This window comes from Molothrus ater, chromosome 1 (assembly GCF_012460135.2).
Source record: "Molothrus ater isolate BHLD 08-10-18 breed brown headed cowbird chromosome 1, BPBGC_Mater_1.1, whole genome shotgun sequence".
Lineage (NCBI taxonomy): Eukaryota > Metazoa > Chordata > Aves > Passeriformes > Icteridae > Molothrus > Molothrus ater.
Genome location: NC_050478.2, coordinates 126,995,335 through 127,022,032, shown reverse-complemented (window position 1 = coordinate 127,022,032; position 26,698 = coordinate 126,995,335). Strand labels below are relative to the sequence as shown.

Here is a 26,698-nt window from a genome sequence, read left to right as displayed (position 1 = left end):
TTCAGTATTCAGATTGTTGACATGGAAAATGGTCATAAGCCCAATGGATGCTTTGGTTCTTAGAACTCAAATTTCATGTTGTATGGTTTCTATATATAAGCCACAATCTGCTAAAACTGGACAAAAACATCTGACTGTATGTTTTACAGATTTCATGAACCTTACATTGTGCTTCTATAAGAGCACCTATAATGAGCATAATCCTGCAAATTTAAAGAAATGGCCTAGTCTAATAGGTAATGAATTCTAAAGCTGAATCCACGTGCTTTGTAAACAAAATCATTCAGTCAGCTAAAGCTTACTGCAAGTTTCATGTTGATGCTTAGATAAGATGGTGCATGTGCTTTGCAAACATCCTGAACTTTAGCAGCATCTCAGTAATATGATGTAAGTGAATGTGAAGTTTTGTGAGACTGTGGAGTGAATTTATTGTCCTTCAGAACAGAGAATAATGTACAAGCTTCTTAAAAGCATTTAGTACTAGGTAATGGAAGAGCTGGTAGGCTTCTGATAGCAAAGAATTTGACATTGAGAGCTCTAGTCGTGAGTAAGTTTAAATATGAGAATTTTTTGTGATGGCTGTCTACTGCCCGGGTTTTTTGACAACAGAGAAAAGCTTGAGTTCTGTAGGTTTACTTGAGCATGTTCATAGTACCTTTCTAGTCTTCCTCTTCTAAAAGTCATAGAATTTCTAGTTAGTTTATTTTGAAAGGCAGGTTTAAGCAAGATTATTTCCTCTGGGTAAAATAAATTTTTATGCTTGCTTTTTTTACACTATTTATCAGCATCTTCAGTTTTATCAAGTAGTTTGGGGTTTATTTTGCCAAACAATGGTATCCTCAAAGTTAGGTACCTGCTAAAGACACTAAACACTGTTTCAGGTATTTTCTATGGGCAGAATAGTGAGATATACTGTGATGGTTCCCACTGTTCTGCCTTTACTGGCTTCGATATCTGAGGTTAGACCAGATGATTTCTGCCATTCATATCTTACCTGTGAGCTAGGTGTCAGCTTCCTTGTAGGGTGGGACATGTCTGTACTGTTGTACAATTGTACTGACTGCTTGGGGAGACAAAACCTAAAAAACTGTGGATGATTTTCACGTTTAGAGATTATGGCTGTGTGTAGCTTTTTGCTGGTTTTACTTCGGTTTATATTTTATTTTTACACTTCAAGTGCATCTCACAATCTTGTTAGTTTTATAGGAGAGTTTCTTGTGAAAGTAATGTCATGAACTTGGGAAGTCCCTGCTTTGTTGTGCTGGCAAAAGGTCAGCCACGTTTACCATTATGGTATCACATTTTATGTTTGTTTATTACTAATGCTCTGGATTAAGTTGGTTTTTAGGGTGTTTGTTTGTTTTAAGAGCTTGAACAAAACAGTGAAGAAAAGAGCCTGATACTTTGAAGGTACCTGTTATAACAACATTCTTATTTTGCTCAACAGAGATGTAGAGCAGCTGTCAGTAAGGGAACTTGGCCATTCCAAGAAAGCTGCGAAGAGCAATACAGATGACACGGATTCCAGGGTTCGGGACACGGGCAATGACAGTGCTAGTACTGCCCCAAGAAGCACAGAGGAGTCTCTTTCAGAAGATGTATTCACAGAATCAGAACTCTCTCCAATACGGGAGGAACTTGTTTCCTCAGATGAGCTTCGACAAGATAAATCTTCTGGAGCATCGTCGGAATCTGTCCAAACAATAAACCAGACTAGTGCTGAATGTTTAACAGTCATTTCAGACTCCAGTGAAGCTGCCAGTGACTTAAAGCCCAGTGCCGAAATGGTTGTAGGTGTTAAACAGTTTGGTACCCACTTAAGTTCAGAAAGTGCTAAAATGTCTGTAAAGGGGGGACAAGAATCTGGTGAAAACACTGCAGATGTCCTCCAGCAGTCTTTGCAAAGATCACAGGGTAGTGAGGAGCACAGCAAGGAGACAGAAGTGGGCAAGGATCAGGGTTCCTCACTAGGAAAAAAACCAGATAATGAGATGGAAGAGGAATGTCCGGGTTGTGAAGATACCACAGACTCTCAAAAGAAGGAGACACCTAGCAAAGGAAAAGCAGTGGGAGAGCAAAGTCAAGACTCAGAGGCAGAAGTAGAAGAACTCCGCAAGCTCTGGAAGACCCACACTATGCAACAAACAAAACAACAAAGAGAAAACATGCACCAGGATTCACAAAAAGAGATCAGTCAGAAAGCTGTATCTGCAGGAGATGGGCGGTTAGAAGGTGAGTCTGTGGGTATTTATGGGTACAGTATTAACCTTCATATTTAAAATGTATCACCCTCCAATTTAATGGAAATTTTGAATTTTTTTTCATTTTGTACACCATATTTCTCCATGTGCTGGTTATGTTTCTCATTGACTTGAAGATACTCCAAAGTTAAACTTTACATAAACTTTTGGAGAAAATATTTGGTGCTTTCAGAATGCTGTTTCACTTGCATCTTGTCTTACTTTGATGATGACTAGAACAAGGTTAAACATCCAAAAAGCCTGATTAAGGAAAAGTAAGGGCTAGATATTAGGAAGCTAGTGCTGTAGATACAGTGAACAGCTAGGTTTTATTTCTTGAGTACATTAATTCTTATGCAAAGATCAAGGTCCTGGGATTATTAGTTGGAAGTTACACTTAAAGGCTGTTCAAGTTTTTATCATACACAAATATGCTGTGCCTTTACACAACTTAAATCTGCTTTCCAAAAAATTCACAAGTTACTTTCTGATGTCTTCTCATCTTACTAATAAAGATAACTGAACTATTTGTTTTAGTTTTGCAATATCTGGGGGACTAGAAAAGACTCTATTAGTGTGTGACAGGCATTAAAGATAAGTGAAGTGTTGAAGGTTAAATTCATTATGTTAATTATTAAAGTTGAAATTATATCGAATAGAAGTACCTTCTTTGGTTAACAGAAGTTTTTCTACGCTTCAAAATCTTATATAATGGGTTTTGCATGTTGGGGTTTTTTGAGGGTTTTTTTTTTTTGTTGGTTGGGTTGGGGTTTTTTTCTTCTTTTAAGGAAGCAGTCTGAATTTTGAAATTTGAAGCAGATGAATACTTGCATCATTCTGTGATAAATTTGGCTTTTATGCCCTAAATATTTTATGCCCCCTAATATTCTAATTCTTCTTGCTACTTTCTAATATACTTACTAATACTACTTTCTAATACCTCTGGTGGATGTCAGCTAGCAGTAGTTGCTGGTTGTAACTTTAAAAAAATCAGGTACTAAGTGTTCTTTGGCACAATTGCTGCTTTTCTTACAGGTGAATATTTCTAATTCAGTAGCATTAAATGCTTTAGTTTTGGTTTTTTGTAAGATTGTATCAGTGACTGGCTGCAGGTTGTTCATCTGTTATGTGATCTGTATATTTGCAGAGTAAATATATATATAACCAAAAAAGTGTCTGCATACAGTCCTACAGAAGAGTGCTGGCTAGAAACCTTATGTACACATAGTACTGCTGCCTCACTCAAAGTTGATGGGGTAAAGTACAAAGGAAAAAACACAAAAAGCACAAGATGCCTTTTGGAGATTTGTAACAATTCAGTCCAGCTTCAGTAGGACTTATTACATCTCTTATTCTTGCATGTTGTATTAGCAGAATGGAAGTAAATGAATAAATTATGAAGTAATATTTCTCAATCTAGATAGATTTGGTGAAGCTTCTACAGGCATGATGAAACAGAACCAAGGTGAAAACATAGATCTGCTTTATAACTCTTGAAAAACATCAAAATGAATATGACATCTATTAACAGCAGGTCACTAAAAACACCAGGTCATTTAAAATTTGAAATATAGGTTGGCTTTCAAAGGCTACTTTCAAGTAGCCTTTCTCAAAATAAAATGCTGAAGTAGTCATACTATGAGTTTTGGATCAATAACTTACCTAGACAGTCTTTTTGTCCCTTTCATATAGCAGGAACTTAGTTGAATTTTTTCTCTTTTGTGGCAGTTTTGAGAATTTAGGTTTTGAGAACTATTGTTTTTTGAACTTTAAGAGGTCAGATGTTTGAGTTTGGAATTAATGATCTGAATGTTTGTTCTGAATGTTGAGGTCATGCAATGCAAGTAGACACTTATGAGTAGACACATCAAGTTTAGAATAACTAAAAAGGTCTTACTTGTATCTACTTTTTTTATTGCCCAAGCTTCTGTTTTTACAGACACCTTTGTTAACCACTGGACTGAAATAAAGCTAGGTGTGGTTGATACTTTGGAGAAATTGTAACAATCTCTAATTTTGTGTGTGTAAAAACAAGGTAAAATATCATCAATGATAACATGACAAAATATTTACAGCTTAGCTGAATATTGGCAGACATTGAAAGGAAAGACAAGAAGAATGAGACCCAGTAGCCATTGCTGAAATCTTTTCTCATTAATTCTATATCAAATATACAAGAAGATACTGGAGAACTCACTTGAAAAAGCATCTGAAATAGTAATTTTGAGACTTGGGGCAGAACTAAATTGTTTGGTTTTACTTTATCTGATAGCTGGAACCAAAATCCCACTTCTCTGAGCTCAGGAAAGTCCTAATCTGCTGCCTCTGAAGGACCAAAATCAAAAATGCCAAATCATTGAAGAGTATTTATCTAACACTGGCACAGAGTTTGCATAACAGTCCTATGAAACAGGCTTTTTTGTTTATTTTTGTTTATTTTTGTGGGGTTTTTTTTCAATCTGCCAATTTACCTTTGAGCTTACACATTAATAAAATACTTCCAAATAATGCATGTTAATATGGCTAATTTACTATACTATATGCTGCAGGTGTAATTCTAAAATGCTGACTGAAACTTAGGAGTCACACATTTAAATAGTTATGAGAAAAAAATAGTCTTTTGTGGAACAGTGCTGTTCTAAACTTCATGGTAAAAATCTTATTGAGAAAATGCTTATAGAGCAAGAAGGTGATGTTTTCTGTGCTTAGTGGTAAAGAAAAAATGTGTCCTGGGAAACTGAAACTTATCTGTATGTACATATAATACCAGAGCTAGGATAAACCCTTTATTGTCATAACTGATCCTAATAACTCTTAAAATTACATTTTCCTTTCTTGCTATAAAAAAAGTTTCTTGTGGCTGGAGGATTTGGCAAGGCAAATCATCTAGTAAAGAAAAAAGTTTAAGAAGGCTTCTTACTTTACCTTGTGCTGACTTGACAATTCAGACCTTGAGGGTAGTCATATAATTCTATTAGTTCAATTAAATATACTACCAGAGAGAAAAATCCTGTACTGCAAAATCCAGTATACTTCATCCTGAGGTGGTGTTCATACCATTGAGGTATTTGATATAGCTAAAAAATTAAAATTCATCTTAATCCGGTATCAGTAGGGCCAGAATATTTTCCCTTGTAAATGATAAGTAACTAACAACATCTCTGACACATGTGAATCAAGCCAAAATACATATTTAACACAGTGTCTTTTTCCTGTATGTGGGATTCTGTTTAATAGTGGGAGGGTGGTGATTCAGTATTGAGAGTATGCATCAAGACTACTTTGAGTACTTCCAAGCATGGATGAAGTGCTCTTACAATGTGATCTGTAGTTGGAAGCAGAAATGAATGTTAGAATTTAGTATGTTGTGCTCTGAAGTTACTTCCACTTTTGTGATATTCATAACAAAAAGGGGCAGGTTATTATTACTACTTATCCCATCTCCCGTTACTTACTTACATAAATGACCTATATCCCTCAATTGTCTATTATAAAATTAATTAATGATTTTGTTAGGCTCTTTAGTACCTTGTGGACAGCTTACTTTGTCTTTATTATTAGGTTCTTCTGTTATGAAAGAAAAAAGACGGCATCGATCTCACAAGTTTCTGTGTCTCAGGGTTGGAAAACCCATGAGAAAAACATTTGTTTCTCAAGCAAGTGCAACAATGCAACAGTATGCACAAAGGGACAAAAAACATGAGTACTGGTTTGCTGTTCCACAAGAAAGGTAAGACAGAGGCAAACTGTAAAAAATCAACAATTGCCAGTAGGTGTTTGAGCTTTTCGTTTTTTCTGCACCATTCAAAATTTTGCAGCCAGTGTGTCTCTAAGTAATCACAAAAAAGGGTTGAATGTCTGAAGATGTTGTTGATTGGCTTGTATTGTATTTGCCATTGGAGTACCTCATTACCTTAGAAACATTTTACTGATTTACCTGAGTTACTTGTGAATTTGGCAAGTAGTTTCTTACTATACTATTTAGGCTCTTGTTTGTAGCAAGTAAATAACAAAAGAAAGAGTCGAGTGGTGTCTGGTGGAGGAAGTAAATTCTGCAGCAAAATTTTTGTCTTTATCTGTGCTACCCATTATTTGGAAACTTTGTGAAAATCCTCTCTGAGTTCAGAAGAGCTAGGTGGGGTTCTTCTGTCTTATCATTGTATATGGAAGGTAAAACCTTTCCATGAGCCACCTTAAGTATGTCTACTGGAAAAATACCTGACTTTGTTGAACTCATTCAAAGACATGAGATTGTTTATGATCACTCACTGGTACAGCCCTGTATTCTGAGATGATCTTTACTGCTAGGAAACTGTGACTTCTTTTCAGCCCGAAATTGGTTTTTAAGGGTGTTACATCCTTGTCAAAGAGTGAGGAGAAAAGAAAAAAACCAAAAAAATCTTAGTTATCATCTGGTGTAAATACCTACCCACAATGATCAAGTCACTTTTCCGTCTTTTCTTTTGAGCTGAATGGCATAGAATGTCCAGTTGGGGCACAGCAGTTGAGGACAGATATGGATCAATTGGAGAGAGTCCAGAGGAAAACAGCAAGACTATTTAATGCCTAGAAAGTGTAACATATAAAGAAAATTAGAAGTAAGTGGGGTTCTTTAATCTAAAGGAGAAGAGGTTGATTACAGAAATAAAATTATTTTATACTGAAATTGGCTGCAACAAGAAAGGCAGTAGTCTTTTTTTTTATGTCCACTATGGATGGAAATGTGTGATAGACTGAAATGATATCAAGTATTATACTTATCCAACAAGTAGAATTGAGTCCATGGTAGTGATTTTACTGACCAGCTTTTAAACACCACCTCTGCTACCTCTTAAGTGCTAAAGCGGATGCAAAGTTTTGAGTCAAAGGTCTGTCCCACTAATTCTGCTGCTGTTAATCCTGTCTGGGCCAGGAGTTCTCTTGTGGTTATAGTTAACTCAAATCTGCTTGTTCTAGAAGTATTGTATTGAATTTGAAATCAGATAAATGTTTCATATATGGCAATGGTGTCTAGATTAGTTGATTAAAATGATCACTGTCTCTTTGGTTCCTTTTCTAATGTAGCAAGTACTTACCTTCAGCATAAAGCAGAATTGATCACATATTTTGGACAAAAGGTTTCTTATTTTTTCAGTCTGTACTGACTTCCTTGGAAATTATTTTCATCTGTGAAGGGTCTCTCTCTTTCAATCTCTCTCTCTCTCTCTAACTGAATGGGGTAGTTTACTATCAGTATCAGTTCTTTTTTCATTCAGTGTGTGTCCTATGTTTTTTGTAAAGAAAAAGCTATGTTCTCATAGTGGGGAGTTCATTTTCTTAATTTGGTGTTAACCTTGCTGAGTGCTAGTCTGCATAGATGAAAGTACTTAGTGCCAATCCAGTTGTCTGTGTCACTGAGTGGTACAAAAGAGAGAAAAGCATTATTTCAGTGTTCTTACTCTCAAAGGAGCCAGTCTGGGAAGGAGAGTCTTATAGTACCTTAAGCATCAAGTTTCATGTCCTTTTTCTAACTGCTGTAATTATACATAACTCAAAGTTCTTGAAGAGCTAAAATCAGAACTTAAAAAAAACTTTCATACTTGCATGACAAAAAATTGATGCCTCATTCAGTCCATGAGGAGTCTGCAGCCTCTTGCTTTGGACTTCTGTGATAGAATTTACCTAAACTTATGCTTCCAGAATGTTTTATTCTTTGCTACTGCCAGAGAAAGATTTGCCTCCCCTTTTTTTTTTCTCCCCTTTTATCGTTGTTCTTCAGGAGCCTCAATCTTAACAAGGGTGATTCTGGATAACTGACCCTGTTCAGAGACTGTTACTACATACCTGTGTTCAGAAATTTTTTGGGCAGTGGTACATGAGAAATATATCGGCAATTTTGAGAAACTTTGAAGTTCTGTATCTCTTGCTGTTCTTCAAGTGTTCAGTTTTTCAAAGATTATTTAGGAAGGGAGAAGAAAAGGCTCAAATATTACTCTTCATGCTAATACAATACCCAGCTATAGCAAATATCTCTGGAGAAAGACATAAGGAATATTCAAAGTCTTGCAACCAGAGCCATGAAGCTCTAGCTCTTACTCTCTTTTCCATGATCAAGAGATACTAGTGGATGCATTGCAAGTCCTTTTCCTGAGTACTCTGTCTGTGCACCTGCAGCTAATACAGAATAGACTGACATCTGTTAGGATTACAAAAAATTTCCTCCTGTGAATTTGGGTGACTTTGCTCTTCTAACTGGAGAGCAGTGTAATTTGTGGCACATAACTTAAAATGAGGTAACTTTGAATCTTCGTACTTATTATAGTTAGAATAGCCTGTAGTTCATGATTTTATGATTCATATATACACCTGCATGCTTTCAGCAGTCTTCCCCCACATCTATAGTACTTTCCACAATTTGTATAATTCTGATTATGTCTTGGAAGTGGTCAGGTGTTCTTCAGGCATAGGGAAAACAAACATGCAGACGTTTTTTAAATTCTAATTTTGTTTGGCTTTATGTAACTCTTTCTAAATAAGATTAAAAAAGTCTTTGTGTTTTATTTTGGGAGCTATTTGAGTTTTAAGCAGAGGTATCCAATGGGGCAGAAGTGGTTGAAAGATCATACTTATATATGAAATCACAGCTAATCCATTGCCAACTTGCTTCCTGTTTTTTTCTCCAGAGACATCTTCATATATTTAAAAACTAAAAACAAACCTAAAGAACTAGCTAGGTTTTTTTCAAATTTGTCTCTAATATCTAGTAAAATATTAAGTATTTTTATTTTAACTTTAAATACTTAATATTATTAAACATCACAAATTTACCTTATTTTTTTTTCTGTGTCATAACTTGACTTTTCTAGGACAGATCACTTGTATGTCTTCTTTATCCAGTGGAGTCCAGAAATATATGCAGAAGACACTGGGGAGTCTCTTCGGGAACCTGGATTTATAGTGGTAAAAAAGAAGGATGAGCCTGAAACTAGTGAAGAATCGAGTACTGAAGATGCTGCTAAAGAGTGGGAGGTAAGGAAGAGCAGTATCAAAGATTTTTTTTTTGATACACACATTAGAATATATTAAAATATTATTAAATATTTTCCAGAAGGAAAAAAAAGCCACCTTATTAGTCTGATGATCATGATCATGGCTGTTCAGTTTATGCCATCCTAATGCTTTACTCTAACATCAGATCAGGGCAACATTTCACAATTCCAAATCATTTTTTTGTGGTGGAGCAAGTTGTAACTTAAAATTCCTAGGGAAAGGAATGTGAGTACAGCAACAAAGTTAGAATTTTGGTGAAGCAGACTTAATGTTCAGTCTCATAAACTGACAGCTTTCTGATATTTATTATTCCTCTATTTAGAGTGTCCAGTGTTTATTGGTAAGACTCTAAAAAAGGGATGGGACAGCAAAAGAGGAAAAGAACAGCTATTAATGACAAGTCTTTTAAATAATTTAGTAATTAATTTTTCAGTTGTGAGCTATTCATGCATTATAATGCTGTTGACTGTATTTTAGAAATATGTTGTAATTGGAACTATTTCTTTTTTTTTCTTAATAATAAGCACATTTCTCTCATGTGAATCTGTGTCCACTGTGTTTCTATGGACACATCTTTACATGTCTACGTGGTTTTGTTTTGTAGTGTACATACAGTTAAAGCACTTCCAGTCTTGTACATTCAAATGTTGGTCAAAAGTTTGATGATTCTTGTCATATATATATTGTAGAAGTATCCCATCTGCACTGTTTGAGTCTTGGGACAGCAATTGCAATCTCTGACTGTAAGATTTCTTTTGTTTTTCTTCCCCCTACCCTGCAGTGGAACATGTTGAAATTAAGGAAGTCTACACTATTTTATGTAGAGCATAAAAGAAATTTGAAAGAACTGCAATAGTCTAACTACAGGTCGTAGCTTAGCTCCAAAACTTAGAACCATAGAACTCTGGATTCAGAGTTGAAATGTAGCTAGTTGAAGAATTAGGCCATAGTTGCAAAACATTCCATGCAACTCGGTGATTTTGGGTGGAGCATTTTTGCTTTGAGACATTGAAATTAGTATCATAAAAACATGTCTTTTTAACTTTCATATTTTCAGCATATGTATTCCTTGAGTTTTTACCAGCGATGTATTTTGGTGTTAACTCTTGCTCAAAGCCTTTATAAATATTTGGAGTTTTAAAATTTGGCCTTTTGGAACATGGGTATCAGTGAATAGTGATCTATGTTACAGTTTAAAGCACAGCATATCTCTCCTTTACTGAGCTCTTCAGTAATTTGACATCTTAATATAACTACAGAATAATTTCCACAAAATAGAGTGAAAATGTTTTTTTCATGGTGGAATGTGTTAGGTTTTAGAAACTATTTCTGAAAGTAGTTGAGGCAATACATTTTGTGCAAGTATTAAAATCTGTAAGTTATTTCCCACAGAATGAGGCCAGATCTTAAGCCTGTATTTAGGTCTTCTCTGGAAACAGTCATAGGAAACATTTCAAAAATATTGTAATTTCTTCGTGTTAAATGAAATTGTCAAGCTTGGTTCTCTTAATATTATCAAATAATAATTTTCTGGATTTCTATGCTAATGTGATTAGTGAGATGGATAACTTTATAAAAAAATGTTATGCAAGTACAAGAAATATGCTAGTGTGGTCTTTTGTGCATTTTAATTTGTTTAACGTGACTTCCTATGACTGACTTTTAGCACAAATCTGAAAGCTCTTAAAAACTTTCTAATCAGAAATGTTTGACAGTACCGGATGGTTTGAGCTGTCATTACATAAAACTGCATTGTAGTGGCTTTTAACATGTATGCTAGAAAATATGAGTAAATATGGGGAATTGTAGCCACTGTTGTAATACCCATTATTTCCATTGAATTCCAGTCATTATTTTCAATCAATGTACTTCCTTCAATGCAGCAAGCTTTTCTTCTGTCAGTTTTTGCTCCAGGTTCAATCTAAAATAGCAGGTGTACAGTATAATTGAAGCCTTTTTCTGGGTATTTGGCTGAAAAACAGGCTGCCTTTTTCAGATCACAAGGATAGGAGAGCTCTGGGTGGAAGGGAAGTGGAAATGCATGACAAAGTACTGTTCATCTAGCAAAGGATGAAGGTAGTGGAGTACCTTTCTTTTCCAAAATGTGTTCTTCCTGCTTTCATTGTACAGTATCTTAAAACTAGAAGGACAGGGAAGAGGATTAATGGGTAACCCAGGTGGTGCTCTGAAACAGCTTTTGTTTCTTTGCGAGTTCTTTTAATACATTCAGGTGCAGTTTTTTATCAATAGACCTTGAGAAACTCTGTGCTTGTTTAGTGGAAAAGAAATTATGGGAAGAAGTAATAAACAAAGGCAAAGATCAGTAAATGAAATAAGTAATAGGTGTTGATTTATTAAGTTTATCAATGAATAGGACTGAATGCTTATTCAAACTTCAGTTTTTGCCTGCTTACTTCTACCTTGATCAAATACTGCATTGTACATAGTGTCAGGGAAAATTCCAGCACTTCCTTTAACTTTCTCTTTTTGTGTTGTAGCCTTGATAGAAAATTGACTTACTAGAAATAACTATGAATCTACTGGTGTCTCATGTTAGCATCAGTAAAGGTGACTAATTCACAGAGTCTGAAACAATCTGTCTGAGGCACCTTGCAGTTGCTATCGCTGATGTTGTTACTCAGTATGTGTCTTCCTGCCTGTGTCATTAGCAAAGCTTTATAAAAAGGATACTTTTTCACTTAAGATCAGCCCTTACTAAAGACTTGTCTCTGGTACCCACTAGAAATGAATAGGCAATAACTTTATTTAATATACTATCTAAGAAATGAAAGTGATGCTAAATTCTCAGTTGTGTTATTCCCATCCATTTTTCTTGAATATCTCTTTTATCTTGTACTTAAATGAATGGGCTTACACCAAGAAAGAGGGTGTTTTGACTTGTCTGGGGTTGTTGGTTTTTTTTGTTTTGGTGCTGGTTTTTTTTACCATCTGTACTGAGCTATAAGGTATATTTATCTTGCTATTCTTTTTTTACTTGGTGTGTCTAAGTTCAAGTGCTAATGGCTTTCTATATCTGTTAGCACAAATGATGAATACTGTTATGTGTTAATAAACAAACTCGTTCTCCTAAGCATATTCTGTACTTGCATCTAAACATGGCAAGACTTGACAGCAAGCTGACTCCTTCTGTTTGCAGTGTCTCAGAAACAATTTTCATTGGTATTTATGCTCTAATCTTGTTTCTTTTTTAAGTTTAAGTAGTGTGTATAGTAGGTTCCTATTTAAACCTGAAATCTGTTAAGGAAACACTTGAATTGCTCTGCATTACAGTAATTCCTGTTTAAAACATTGATTCTTCCTTTCCCTTCCCTGTCACTTGATCTCATTGCCATTATTCAAGACTGAATTTTACTTTGTGTCCATGTAAATATAAATACTCATTCTCAAGGTATTCGAAAACAGGAAATTTCTTGTCTTACGACCCACAAACTGGTCTTAAAGTAGTTGGAAGCTCATCAGTTTGATTTTTTTTATTAACTTTGTTAATTGTGGAGAAAATACAAATAATTTGATTTTAAACTGTCTAGAAGTTTATTTCCAAAATGAAGCTTGAGTTGATAGATACTTGCAAATATTTTTTCCTAGACATGGTAGGTCATGTTCTGGACTTGCATTTCATAGTAATTACCTTTGGTTTTGCCTATTGAATGTCTGTAGAAAACATGAATACAATGCTTCTGGAAAGCATTGTCACTCACTTGTCCAACTGAATTTCAGTTAGAACTTAAGATGTGGTTTGAAAATGCTTGCTACATCAAGCCTTTAGTTGCAATTGAGGTTCTGTCTTCTTGAAATGGTATTTGACTTGGACACTCAGCCATCCAACATTACTGAGCTGTATCTTCTGGAGTGTCTCAGAATTCTATTTCTGTATATTTATGGAAATGTGAAGGTCACAAACAATGATTGTCTCCTGGTTAGATAAGCACCTATATCCAATATCCCAGTCTTGAAACCTTTCTCAGATGTTAAGTTCTTTATTGGATCTGGACTGGAACCTACAATGTTCTTCTATATTAAAGTGGATTTTGCAGTTTTAGAATCACTGCTATCTTAGTTTTTTGTATTTTTAATCATGTTTCTTCTGTAAATTTGCTTCCATTCTTTGCTGTATACTTCAGTGCTTGGATGCTGGTGCAACATCTGCTTGTTGTGTCTTGCATTTTAAAATGTGATATGAACTTAATGCTGTATGACAAGCTCGATAGTACTGGATGATCAGAGAGAGGAAGCCTGAAACTTGTAGGCTTCTTGAATGAAACATTGCACAGGATCTGTAAAGATGAACCATGCTAAGTCTTCAGAAGAAGAATATTTTTTCCAATATGTTTCTGGAAAGGCTGTCTCTTTATGATAACGAATTGGATATACAAGCTAGGTGGTTATTTGGTTTTTACATCATGTATTGTCAGTTAAGAAATTGGATGTGTCACTATGCATGTGTTGCTGTGCATTAACACAGAATTTCTAATAGGCTTTGCTCTTTTACTGGAGAATGAGTCTCTTCAATTCTAGCAGTCATGTGCTATAGCAGAAATGTTTCTGTTAATTTGTTGTGGTTGGAGAAAAGGACTCTGGTGTCTATTTGCATAATCCAATGCTCTTTGCAGAGATTGGTAACTTTCATTCTTTGCAATTTCATTATTTTGCAATTAACTTGAATGATGTTGTACTGTCTCTAACCTTCATGCATCAGGGTATTTCTTGTTTTGCTGTATTTATTGTCACCACTTAATCTATTTCAAATTATTTATAACTTGTAAGTGGAAAATCAGAGGTTTTGATGATTTGGAGCTGTCCTGTAGTTGGAGTCATGAATGTGCAGTTAGCTAATTGATGGCTATTTCTTGTATCTAATAGAGGAAGATATTTGGGATGGTCCCTCTACTAAGAGTTAAAGCAGAGCCATTCAGCTAAAAAGCTTGTGCTTTTGAGATTCTTAATGGCTTTCAGCATACCTTTGAAAATCCTCAGGAAAACTTTGTGATAGAAAAATACTTCCTTTTATTTCCACCCTCCCTTTCCTTAAGCTGTTGACAGGAAACAAAGGATGACTTCTCAAATTAGACTTCCTTTCTTATGGAAACTTTCTCAGCCAAGTAAGAAGTTGTGCCAGTCCACGTTGTATTGACACTACAGGAGATAGCTTTTTGTAATGTTTTAGTGTTTCTTGTACCTGTAAAGGGAAAAGGGATCTGACCTTACTTAGCTGTAATTGAATGTTAGCTTCACCTCCAGTAATTTTTACTAAGACTCACTTGTTCTAGAAGGCAGAGTAGTAATTTTGTATAGAAGCCAGTACCTGAATTTTTATTTTTTTATTTCAACTGCATTCTAACTTCATTACTCCTGAACTTTAGACTTACTCTATCAAGTCTAAATGAATCAAGTCTAAATGAATCAACAGTAAGTTGTAAATAAATGTCCTGTTATCCTTCTTGGCTAACCTCTGTCTCTTAAGAGGGATGGAGCATGAGAAATACATTTTCTACTAATGTAACCTTACTCAAAAAAGCATGAATGTTAAATGTAGGGATTGCAGAATTCAGTGTCATGACTTTTCTGTTGCTGTGGTATCAGAACATTGTTAGTGACTATGTGAAACAAAATAGTTCCATCTGATCCAGCTGCAAAAACCTTTTTCTACACCTGGTGTCCAGTCTTCCTACTGAAGTTGAGGGTTGCTATGCCTACTGCCCTGTTTCAGTGTTGTGTAATCTTGCCATGTGATAACTTGAAATCTGGTATGGCAAAAGGTCTAAACCAGGTAATTGGTTTGGAATGGAAATAAGGCATTCCATATGTTGTACCTCTGCTATCACTCTACTTTTTCTCTGCTGCTGCTTAAGTATTTTTTTGAGACAGATTAGTTTATTAGAAGAAATGACATTGTGAGGTAAAATACTGAGAAGACTATGCACATTCATTGTGTAGAGATCTTTATCTTGGTTGTGAATTAACAGGGATAAGATTAACAAGATTGTCATTAAGTGTTATTAGATATATTTTCTGTTGCTCCATTGTCTGTGTAAGAAATAGGTGTATGCTCTCAAGGTGTTTGCTGCTGTTCTGCACAGATGTCATGTGTGAGCTGGTGATCCTCACTAGAATCTTTTATTAAGAACACTGATGTCAAGGCCTACATTAATTGCTACAAGATATGAGGTTCTTATTCCAGTTAACAGATCAGTACTGTAATCCCCAAATGCATGAAAAAGTAAAAGGGCAGTTTATTAATCTTTAACTTAAAGTGTTGCTACTGAGGTCAGATTTCTTGTGTGGGCTTCTCTCTGTGGCTGGGTGGAGATGTGTCACGAGTGACAAGTTTGCCACTTCCATGAGTGCTCTGTGTCTCGGTGCTGCTCAGGTTCTTCTGCCCTCCCTCTGCAGCAGATGCTCCCAGCTGAGGGCAGCTGCCACCTCCTAGGGGCAGCTGCTGCTGCTGCAGGGCTGAGCAGCAAAACACTGTCAGGGGGTCTCATAAAGTTACTTGTGCATTCATTCCCATGAAAATTGCAGCTCTAATTCAGTGGAAAAGTGAGTTGTCAGATCGAACAGAATTTTATTGCTTACTTTTCTTTTGAGCATGTTTTTAAAATCCTTTTGAGAAGCTATGAGAAAAGTCATTTTTATTCAGAGAGAAGCTTTAAACTTGTAAGCAAATTGTTAGAATTGTTTAAGATTAAGTGTTGCAGGATGAAAAAGGATTCAGTTATGCAGATTCTTTTCTTCCTTCCCAGAAACAATGTGTTGGCTTGTGTTAGGGAAGAATTTTTTTTTTTCTTTAAAGGCAGGGAACAGATGACTGATAAAGTAGGCTATGGAAGAGTTAGTTGTATTACTAACTTTTGCTTTCAGCCTTAAAAGTTTCATTTCCAGAGAAAGTTTGAAATACTTTTGCTGCATATTCTCCATTCCTTTAAGATTTCCCATACTTGGCAGAGAAGAGGGTGATGACTGTAGCTTGTATTATATTTTTATATTGCTGATAATTCTCATTTGAAACAGTTTTAAGGGTGTCTGTTTTTTGTTCTTGTTTCAACCCTCATTATTAGTTCACTTAGTATTTTAAAATTAAACCCAACAAAAAAACTCAAGCACATAAATAGACATATGGCTTATTATTGGAATCACACACCATTTGACTATATATTTAGTCAAGTCATTGTTGCATATTTGAATTTCCTAAATCCCACCTTCAGTGTTCCAATGATAACAATGTTTTTACTTGCCACCTTAATACTTCTGATAAGTAAGAACAAATTTGCTTTTAGAGATGCCAGCTCCCATAAAAGGTTTTACTGAAAAGAAACATTTGAATGTTAGACAGTAGTGCAAGGTGAGGTGTTCCAATGCATCATTTGCAGTAAAATACAAGTTTTGGTTCTGGTTTTCTCTGCTTGGATGTCTTGGCTTTTAGATCACAGCACAACAGCCTGAGTGAGCAATGATTTAATGTTGTTCTGTTGCTGCCTTGGCCTATTTAATAGTTTCCCACAGAACCTGGAGCATGGGTGATGTGGAGCTTATTTTGGTTGTTGTTGTTTGTTTTGGGGGATGTTGCAGGGGGAAGGGAGGTATTTAATTTTGTGTGTGGGGTAGAAAGACTGCAAGTGCTACTGCAAGGAGAGTCTTACAGGGTTGTCATGCTTTTTAGAATTGCACATGCCTGTTTAAATAAACATCCTTCCTTAAGGGAAAAAGTAATCATGATTCCAAAAATACTTTTGTGCTGGGACTACCATTTAACCCATACGGCAAATTTAACTTATAGACAAAAGGATTCATTTTCTTCTTGTAGCTTACAAACTGAAAAGGCTGCAAAGCTAGCAGTTTCCAAATGCTTTAAACCCCCCTTTTTAAAAATAATATTTTAAATCTTCACTGACCACTCTTCTAACTGGTTCTGGACTCTCAGAATTACTTACAGTGTTTATGTAAGGTTGTCAGCACAAAGAAGACAAACTATTAGTTTAATATTGAATGCAAACACTTTACCATTAGAAATTGTTTATAAGCAATTACCTTATAGCCAAATATTGCAAGCAGTTCTTTGGGATTATTTTTGAGTTCTTCAATATTGTGTACAAACAATTCAGCTCTGTGTCTTTAAATACTTTGGCCTTTTAACAAACTAGTGCTCTGCAACCACGCTTGAGCACAGGAAGCCTTCCTCCTCGTGTATCGTCATCATTTGCGATACATCCCCTGCTGCACACTCGCTCATTTGCTGCCTGCCTTGTCAGTCAAATGTGAGCGTCCAGCAAACTCTCCTGTCACGGCGTCGTGGGGCTCTGCCTGTGCCTGGAGCTGACAGCAGGTACAGAGAATGCTTTCAAGCAGCCTGGAACCGTGGTTTTTGTTTCATTTCTTTTTTTAGCCGTGTTTTATTTTTGGAAGGGAAATGTCTCGTCTCTGGTATGGGAAGAAGGGAAGAAAGCACCAGCCAGTTAATCGTAAATGCACTCTGGTAATTTTTAGTGTAGTATGTTCATGTCTGTTATTGCAGTCTTTACAATGTTGTGGTGCAGAGACAGTTTCTGGAAGTTTAAATTTTGAATATGTAAACAGGATGCTAAGTCACAAATTTTCATTATCTTTGAAATAGAATCTAATTACTGATATTTCATTTGAAGTAAATAATAGAAACTACTTTGAGCATTAAGGAGTTCAGCAGTTTTAAGGTGGTTTTGTTCCCCTTTCTTTTCCCTTGGAGTAATGCATTTTTTCACAAAAAATGTGCTTTATGCCTAGGTACTAAGAACAAGAGTTTACATGGGCATAGAATTAGAGAAGTGTAAATTTCCTGACTTACCATGACTTTCTCAGAAGTCAGTCAACCATATAAAGGTCTGGTAATACTTGTAAATTCATGGACATGAGTCCCCGGTTGTCCCATTCTCATGTTTATAGTGAAGGGGAGGAAGCAAAAACACTGGCTTTGCAGTTTATTAGATATATGAAAGGAACTGGGATTTTTCAGTGTTGTTTTCCCCAAACAGAATTTTTGTAGTACTGTTTAATACGTAGTAAATTCTAAAGGAAAAGGTTTTCAGTGAGACCTGCGAAACAACAGCTTGAAGATAGGGAAGTAGTGATCTTGACAATATGCTGTGCTTTTACCCTCTGATAAATTTGGAAGATAGTTTTCATTTAGACTCTGTTTATGACAGGAGAGTCTAATTCTTAAGAATTACATCTTAGTGGGTTTTGAAACATACTTTAAGAGTGCTGTTGAGTTGGTTTTGGTTTGTTTGGGGTTTTTTTTTATTTATTTATTAACATGTTTTTATTCTTTATCTTTTATGTATTGTTTTTATATTTATTTTTACCCAGGATACCTGCAAAATATGAAATTGACTTGTTGTAACAAATGGTTTTATAAAATGTGTGTTCCTAAATAACACATTTTTGAAGTAATAGTCTCTTAAACTTTTCTCTGTGGTAGTGGAGTAGAAAGGAGATAGAATACCTAAATGAATTGAAATGTTGTTCTAGCATACCCTGTAGCAGTGTAAAAACTACCAGAAGTTCAGTTTACAAAGACTGTGGTTTTTAACATGTATCTAGATACACAGATATATAGATATAACTTGCACAGATATTTTAAAAAGTAATAGCATCCTTTGTTATAATTGTTTCCCTTAGGACCAATACTGCACTTAAGCCAGAGTCTATGTTATAAAAACAATACTTACCAGCTTTTAAGGACTGTTTGAACTAAAGAAGACTGTGAAAATAAGGATCAACTTTGCTGTGGGAGAGGTAGAGAAGAGGTTATTTTAACATGTAAAAAGTCAAATTGGAAAAAGAGTTACAGAAGTACCTACAGATGGGGATATTTTTAAAATGTTGCTATGTTGATAAGACAAGCTCTATTCTTCAAGCTGGGTTTTTTTCTTCAATGAATGTTCATAAACCTAATGTGCAAGTGTAATCTTTTTACAGAAAGGAAAGAGTATTCGTATAATTATTTCTGTTATGCAAGACCTGTGGAAAGAATATTAAGAGGCCTGCCAGCATACAAAGTGTCCAGTTTCTGACTGAATCTCTTATTAGTGGTGGTTCTGAATTTGGGTGAAGTCTCATCTGACATGAAGGAACAGTTATTGGGCTAAATTAAGTGATACAATAAAACAGAAATGCTAGCTTGAAGCAACTAAGTTGCCCTAGATTATTTACCAGTAAGGCCTTTGTTGCTTTCCTGATGATACTATTAATTTGAGCTGTGCATTTGAAAGGATTTGGTACTTTCCCAGGGTAAGAAATCAAAATTTTGGCAACTTAGTGGTGTATTATGCTCCTCCTTTAAAAAGCTAGTAATGTCAGCTTCCCATGTTTTAGTAAATGTTTGGTATTTACTGTGTCGCTTTATTTTGTGGCAATACAAGAGATGCCAGTAAGTTTCTAGAATGTCAAAAATGCAGGCAATGGTTCTTCCTGTTAAAGCATTTCAGACAAAAGACATCACACAATGCAAGGGAACAAAAGGTGGATTGCCATCTTTGGGAATGCTTGTCTGTGCTTTGCACAGCTTGGATAGGCAATATAGCCAAAGGGGACAAAACCAATGAAAACTGATCTTGGCTTTTATGTTCTCAAGTTATTGGTGTGCAAAGAGAATTAAAATGTTGGTTTTAGTAGGTTGAATTGTTTGACACCTGCACAACTTCTGACATTTTGAGTTATTGGTTAACTTTATTTGGTAAGCTAATGCCTGTATTTCTTTGACAATTAGGAAGGTATAGTAATAGGGGCATGCATGTGAAAGATGAGAATTTAGTTCTTCTCTGTATGTGTCAGAATTGCATGGTTGCGTCAATTCAGTAATACTACTGAAATATTTTTAAAATCAATTTTCCATATTAAGTTTTTAGAGTAATTGAGTGAATTAATTATATATTTTTAGTAATAAAAATGCAGAGTGAAATCCAGTACTTTCTTATACAGGTCATTTGGCCTGGAACCTTTCCTTGACAGATATTTGCTGTACCTGTTGTCCTAGGTAATTTGGGGGGTTATGCACCATGTTTGTGCTTTAGCCATGACTGCATGGTCTCATGCAGGCCTCTTGGAGCAAGTCTGGAGGAGGGCCACTGGGTTGATCCAAGGGCTGTTGTTTTGGTATCAGCTGGACACCTCTGCTATGGAGACAGGCTGAGAGAGTTGGGACTGTTCAGCCTGAAGGAGAGAAGCTCTGGAGAGACCTTATTATGGCACCTTGCAAAGCCTACAGGGGCTCTCTAGTAAGAGGGCTGGAGGGGGACTTTTCCAAAGGGCATGTTGTGATAGTACAAAGGGGAATGGCCTTAATCTGAGGGAGGAAAGGTCTAGATTAGATGCTATGAAGAATTTTTTCGATATGAGGGTGATGAGGCACTGGAATAGATTTCTCAAGGATTTGTGGAATTCTCATATCTGGAAGTGTTCAGTGCCAGGCTGGATGGGGCTTTTAGTAACCTGGTATAGTGGAAGGTTCCCTGCCCATGACTGGGGAGGGATTGGAGCTGTGTGATCTGTAAGATCTGTTCCAACCTGAACTATTCAATTACTATATTTCTTCCATTGAATTATTGGATGTCACATTCTTTGCATTTTTAATAATTATGAAATATTAGTCTACTTCAGCAGGGTAGAGGTAGAGTAGCAGAGGAGTTTTTGAAAAGGTTGTTTATAAGTTAAAAGAAAGTAAATGAGTAGTAAAGACTTATATTTTTCCTGTAGGGCTTTAAAGATCTGTGGAATCTGAAGTTGGTCCTTAATTGACTTTTTTCTGCTTAAAGCAGGAGACAGATATTTTCATGCTGGGCTGTGATTCAGTTATTTCTAAGCCTGTGTAATGCTTTCTTGTCATACCTGAGAGGATCTTTGCAGGGCAGTATCAGAGCTGAGATGTAACCTTGCTCATTCTGCCTTCTACTGTAATGGCAGCTTGCACTCAAGCACCAGGTGCTGTGGTTTCAGCAGCTGAACCTCTGGTTTCTCTGCTTGCAAGTGCTGAAACTTCCTTAAGTAGTTTTGCAAGGGAGCTGGGTTTTATTGGTCATGTTGCTACAGATCTTTTTTTATTAGGCCAAAATAAGCAAAGTTGTCTGGCCTGCCTCTTTAAGAAAGTAATTTTCTTAAATCTAATTCTTAGTTCTTTGCACAAACCTCCTAAACTGTTTAATGTTTCGCATGCTAAATTTAGTTATCTTGCTGGCATTACCATATCTCTCATACAAGTGTTTTCTCCCATCTTGAAAAAAATAGCTTGTTATTAAGGTCTACAGGCTTGATGTAACACTTTGTGTGCTTCAGGCTTTGACTGCATTCTTTTCAAGTTCATTTATTCTGGTTATTGCAGATAGTTCGGTTTATCTTCAGTAAATGTTAATTACTGGTACAGTTGCTCTGGGCTTAGAGCGCTTGGAGGCAGATATTTAACAGAGACAATACTGGTCACAGGGAAAATGCTGCTGTCATGTGACCTACTCAGCATTTCTGTCCCTGCTCTGGAAAACACCTCAGTGTGCACAACAGTTTGAAGAGGGACAGCTTTTAAAATACTGAGAGAAAGAACCATGGTGACAGCCAAACCAGGAGACTGCTGTCATTCTATGGTCCTTCTCTGCATAAAATGGCCAGCTGTCATCCCTTTCCTTCTTTGTCACCAGTAGAGTGACAGGGAGTTGAATTGACTGAATACCACACAAACCAGAAAATTAATAGCTTTGCCAGCCACATGCTTTAAAAATTAATCAAATTAAATTAGTCTTAAGGTTTGGGTTTTCTTCAAATGATACCTTACATCTGTTTATCTGGTGCAGTATGACCCATGAATTAATGCATTTTTGTGATGTAATCAAAATATCCCAAATAATCATATTTGATATGATGGAGCAGAGTGCTTCTTCAATAGTGTCTTCTCTCCAGCAGTCTAATATTTATGGGAGGAAACTAAATTTGTCTGAAAAATAAAGTTAGTGTTTTCTCTTAAAATATTCAGAGCAGCATTCAGTTTGCATAGGCACCTTTTTATTGGAAGGTATTCTAAAGTAACTTTGTAAGTGGCCTAATAAAGCTACATTGGGGTTTTTTTTCTTCAATTAAATATCCTGAAATATTTTTGAATCACAAGAATTAATGTTCATGAAGTTTACAGTTCAGCCAAGTTTACAACTATGTATTAAGATTCAGTATTATGTATTAAGATTCAAAGTGAAATTGTTCAGCTTGTGTTCTTTCTTAATGCTTTTTTTTTTTATTTCATATTCTGAGTTGGTAACAAGGTTACTGATAACTTACATTTCGGGGCTGTTTATGCTGTTAAGCTTTATCTGTTCTTACTTCCAGAAGCACTGTTCAGCCCTGATAAGACCCTCCCATTCTCAGTGGAGACAGTTTCAGCTACTTGCTAGCTCTGAACGTTTAGCTGTGTTTGTTTTGAGGGCAGCAATGAAAGCTGCTCCCTGTTAGCAAACAGGCATGGGAGGGGCAGCGGGGGCTGGGGGGTGTCACTTGCGGCTTTGTTAAACTGAGGAAACCCTAACTGATGTAAAAAGCTTTTTTTACATCTGCCAGTAGCAGGATGATATGACCAGTGGCTGAAGAGGTTGATCAAACATTAAAAAAATTTAACTGCATTTTCACGTGTGTTGTTGAAGGACAAGAAATGTTCCATATTTGGGATTTTGTCTTCATTTTCATTCACTGCAAGTGGCAAGCATAGCTTATCAAATTAGATACTTTTGAGATATTTTCAGAAAAACAAAGTTTAGAAACATGAGTTTCTCCAGAAGAAGAATCCTTGGCTTCTTGATTGTTATTGATTGTGAATCATTAGGATGCCAACCCTCAACTTATTGCATTAAATATTAAAACTGCTGGGTGTTTTGCTAAGTGGTTAACTCACTTATATATAGTGTGGAGAGGTTAAAAAGCTTAAAGAGTCATGCCACGAGTCATACAATTCATCCTGTATTTTTTCACCAATGTTGCCAATATGAATACAGCAGGTAGTATTAGATCTCTAAGGATATATTCCATGTCTTTTCAAACTTGGAATCACAGAATAAGCTAAGTTGGAAAGGACCCACAAGGATCATCCACTCCAGCTCCTGGCCCTGCACAGCACTATCCCCAAAATTCACACCATGTGCCCAAGAGCATTGTCCAAACACTTCTTAACTCTGTCAGGCTGGTGCTGTGACCAGTTCCCTGGGGAGCCTGTTCCAGTGCCCAACCACCTTCTGATATCCACCTTTTTCCAATACCCAAACTAAACCTCCCCTGATACAGCTTCAGGACATTCCCTTGGGTCCTGTCACTGCTCACCACAGAGCAGGTATCTATGCCTGCCCCTCTTCTTCCCCTCATGAGGAAGTTGCAACTGCAGCAAGGTCTCCTGGCTGAACAGACCAAGTGACCTCAGCCTCTCTTCAAAAAGCTTCCCCTCAAGCTCTTTCACCATCTTTGTTGCCCTCCTTTGGGCACTTTCTGATAGTTTTCTATCTCTTTTTTCTTGTGGCACCCAAAACTGCCTCCAGCACTCAAGGTGAGGCCTCCCAGAGCAGAGCAGGACAATCCCCTCCTGCTGCCTGGCTGGTGATGCTGTGCCTGATGCCCCCTAGGACACACTTGGCCCTCCTGGCTGCCAGGGCACTGCTGGCTCATGTTCAACTTGCCATTGAACAGGAACCCCAGGTCCCTTTCCATGGCATCGCTTTCCAGCATCTCAGTCTGCAGTCTGTACATACATTCAGGGTTGCTGCATCCCAAGAATAGAATTCAGCACTGTCCCTTGTTGAACTGCATGTGGTTGGTGATTGCCCAGTCTTTTGATTTGCTCAGGTCTCTCTGTAGGGCCTCCATCTCTTTGAGGGAGTCAGCAGCTCTTCCCAGTGTTGTATCATCTGCAATAGACAGTTTCAGAGCCCCTTTTGCCCTGAAATGCACTAATAATTCAGGCTATACACATTACTTGTTTTGCTCTATTCCAACCAGTGCCCAGATTAACTATAAGAGGTTTAGTTGGTTTTCTCTTCTCCTACATTCTTTTTAAAGCAGAAAAAACTAGAGAAAGAACAAAGCGCCCTTCAGGAACATTTCCTGATCCTCAAAAATTACCTTTGGTTATTCAGGAAACTGGATGCTGAGATGGCATAGTTAGGAGAGCATAGTAAGTAAAGCACATAGCAAAGTCATAGAGGTAGACCTTAAACTAATTATTTTAGTGGAAGAATTTTATCACAAAGGAGTATTTTGTGTTGAAAACTACAGTCCAGTATGATGAATATGGATCTGTACCTACCTTCATCTACCTATGAAATGTCTTGCTTTCTAGGTATTTCTCATACAGTATGAAAGACTACATTCTGTAGTAGAATCAGAGCTTGAGTACTGTTTGAGAATCAAAGTTCAAAGTAGAATGAGGTAGAAGTAGGTCCTAGAATAATAGGAAAACAGACAGCTGATGAGGGGCAGGGAGTGGGGCAGAAGATGGAAGAAAATGCTGGTTTATTTAGCTAGGTGAAGTAGACTAGAAGATTGCAAGGAAGGAACATGAGGAAATCTTGATGGAAGAGGAAATAGCATAAGCAGTCTATTAATTAAACCAGCTTATAAGGAAGAATAAACTTCTAATGTTTCTACTGACATTTCAAAGCAGTGCTCTTGAGCCTGGCAGCCACAAAATGCTGTCTGCAAGATACATCTCAGTTCCTGAGTGAAGTTGAAGGTAGTTGCTAGTAAGCTTAGACATATGTGACTTTAAGATTCTGTAGCTTATTTAATCAAGAAGTATATAGTTTTGTCCACTGCATAGCAAGAATAAAGCATGTTGGCCTAAACCACAGGCATTATATAGAAGGCCAGGTGCTGCATCTGAAAGGTTGAAGTATCTTAACATAATCATTTGAAGCCTAGTTCAGTGATGAGTGGATAAACTTGAGACAGTGTCTCATGGTTTACTCGCAGAACTTAGTATGAACTGCATGCTTAGTATGGACTCTATACTTAAAATAAACTCTGGGTTTGAGAGTGTGGGTTCTTTTCCTTTAATTTTCCAGTGGCTAGTTTGACATTCTATGACATGCTATTTATGATGTTTGTCATTGCATACCAGTGGTCTGCCATTATGCAGGTTTTTGTTCTCAAAACAAATGGAATGTGACAGTGTGCAACAGATTCAGCCTGCCAAGAAGCTATTATATTGTACACACATGAATAGGTATTCATGTTTCTCCCAAGCAAGAAAAATAAGGTATCTCCATGGCATACGAAAAGGTCGATCTCTGAGTTAAAAAGCTGATAAGCAATTCACAGATGCAAGATGACGACAAGTATGCATTTGAGAGGTTGAAGGCGAGATGGCAGTGCCCATAAAACTGTCTACATTTCCACTATGTGAAACAACAACTGTATAATGGTATCAGAGATTTTGAGATTTTTTTCCTCAAGAATCTCCTTGAGTAGCCACACATTTACAGCCTATTGTAAGTTACCTATTGCCTCTCATGTGGTAGGGTGTAGCTTAAAGAAGCAGTAAGGCTACAGGTTCCTCACATTACTGCTTTCAGGGTTATGTTCATAAGTTGCTGGTGTAAACAGTGTAAATTTGCAATGAAGTGTCAGAGCAAATAAGAGGATAAAACTACACTGTCACATGTTTGAGTGGAATATTGCTAAAGCTTTACATACAGCTATGTGACTCTGAGAATGCACAAGCCAGTGCAATTTACGACAATATTTGTTATCTGTTTTGAGAGAACAGTAGAAAAATAATGGAGATAAATTGAGTGCTAGTAATGACAGATTATTCAGTACTAAAGCTGGATGTCACAAGTATTCCTTTTTCCTTGCCTTGCAGTTGCATGGGGTAGAGTGAACCATCGCTGCTCAAGAGCCAGTCATGCATGACTGTGGGCTCTGTACTCAGGACAGTGGCGAGTATCTGGCCAAACTCCTTGTAGTAGGGACAGGTAGATGGGGAGCTGCTGGACTTGTGGTTGTCTTCCTTTGCACTGTGGTAGGCTCTAGAAGTTTTTAATATGCTCTTACTACATGGGACATCCATTTAATCTCTTCACCAGCTGTTTAAAGATGCTTTCATACCAATGATGATTTTGAGTTGATCTCAAAATCACATTATTTGCTCTAGTTACATCAAAATGACTGTTGTAGTCCTTTAGCCAGCTTGTTGCACCTGAGCAGCATGTTCTAGAGCTTTCTGACTAAAGACTTTCTGGCTGTACACCTCCTGCCAAAGTGGAGATGCCATTTGAAGTGAATGTGTTGACAGATGAGCAACTCCGGAAGCTTTGGAGGGGAATAGAAAGTCCAGGATAAAGAAATTGTCGGGTGGTATTGGGATGTTATTAAACAGTAATCTTGCTACTTTGTCTTTATCTTCACTGCCAGACACAAGA

At 36.7% G+C, this 26,698-nt stretch overlaps 1 protein-coding gene across 17 annotated transcripts in view; it reads left to right on the top strand.

Moving 5' to 3' along the window:
• OXR1 (oxidation resistance 1) overlaps positions 1–26,698 on the top strand; it is a 355,346-nt gene that overhangs the window by 314,790 nt on the left and 13,858 nt on the right. For 15 of the 17 annotated variants that reach the window (XM_036378717.2, XM_036378729.2, XM_036378727.2 and 12 more), the window contains 3 exons: positions 1,448–2,232; positions 5,802–5,970; positions 9,086–9,248. In XM_036378717.2, coding sequence (XP_036234610.1) covers positions 1,448–2,232; positions 5,802–5,970; positions 9,086–9,248 — 1,117 coding nt within the window. Of the gene's footprint in view, positions 1–1,447; positions 2,233–5,801; positions 5,971–9,085; positions 9,249–17,677; positions 17,761–26,698 lie in introns of those variants that run through there. The other 2 variants (XM_036378732.2, XM_036378733.2) reach the window with 2 other exon arrangements.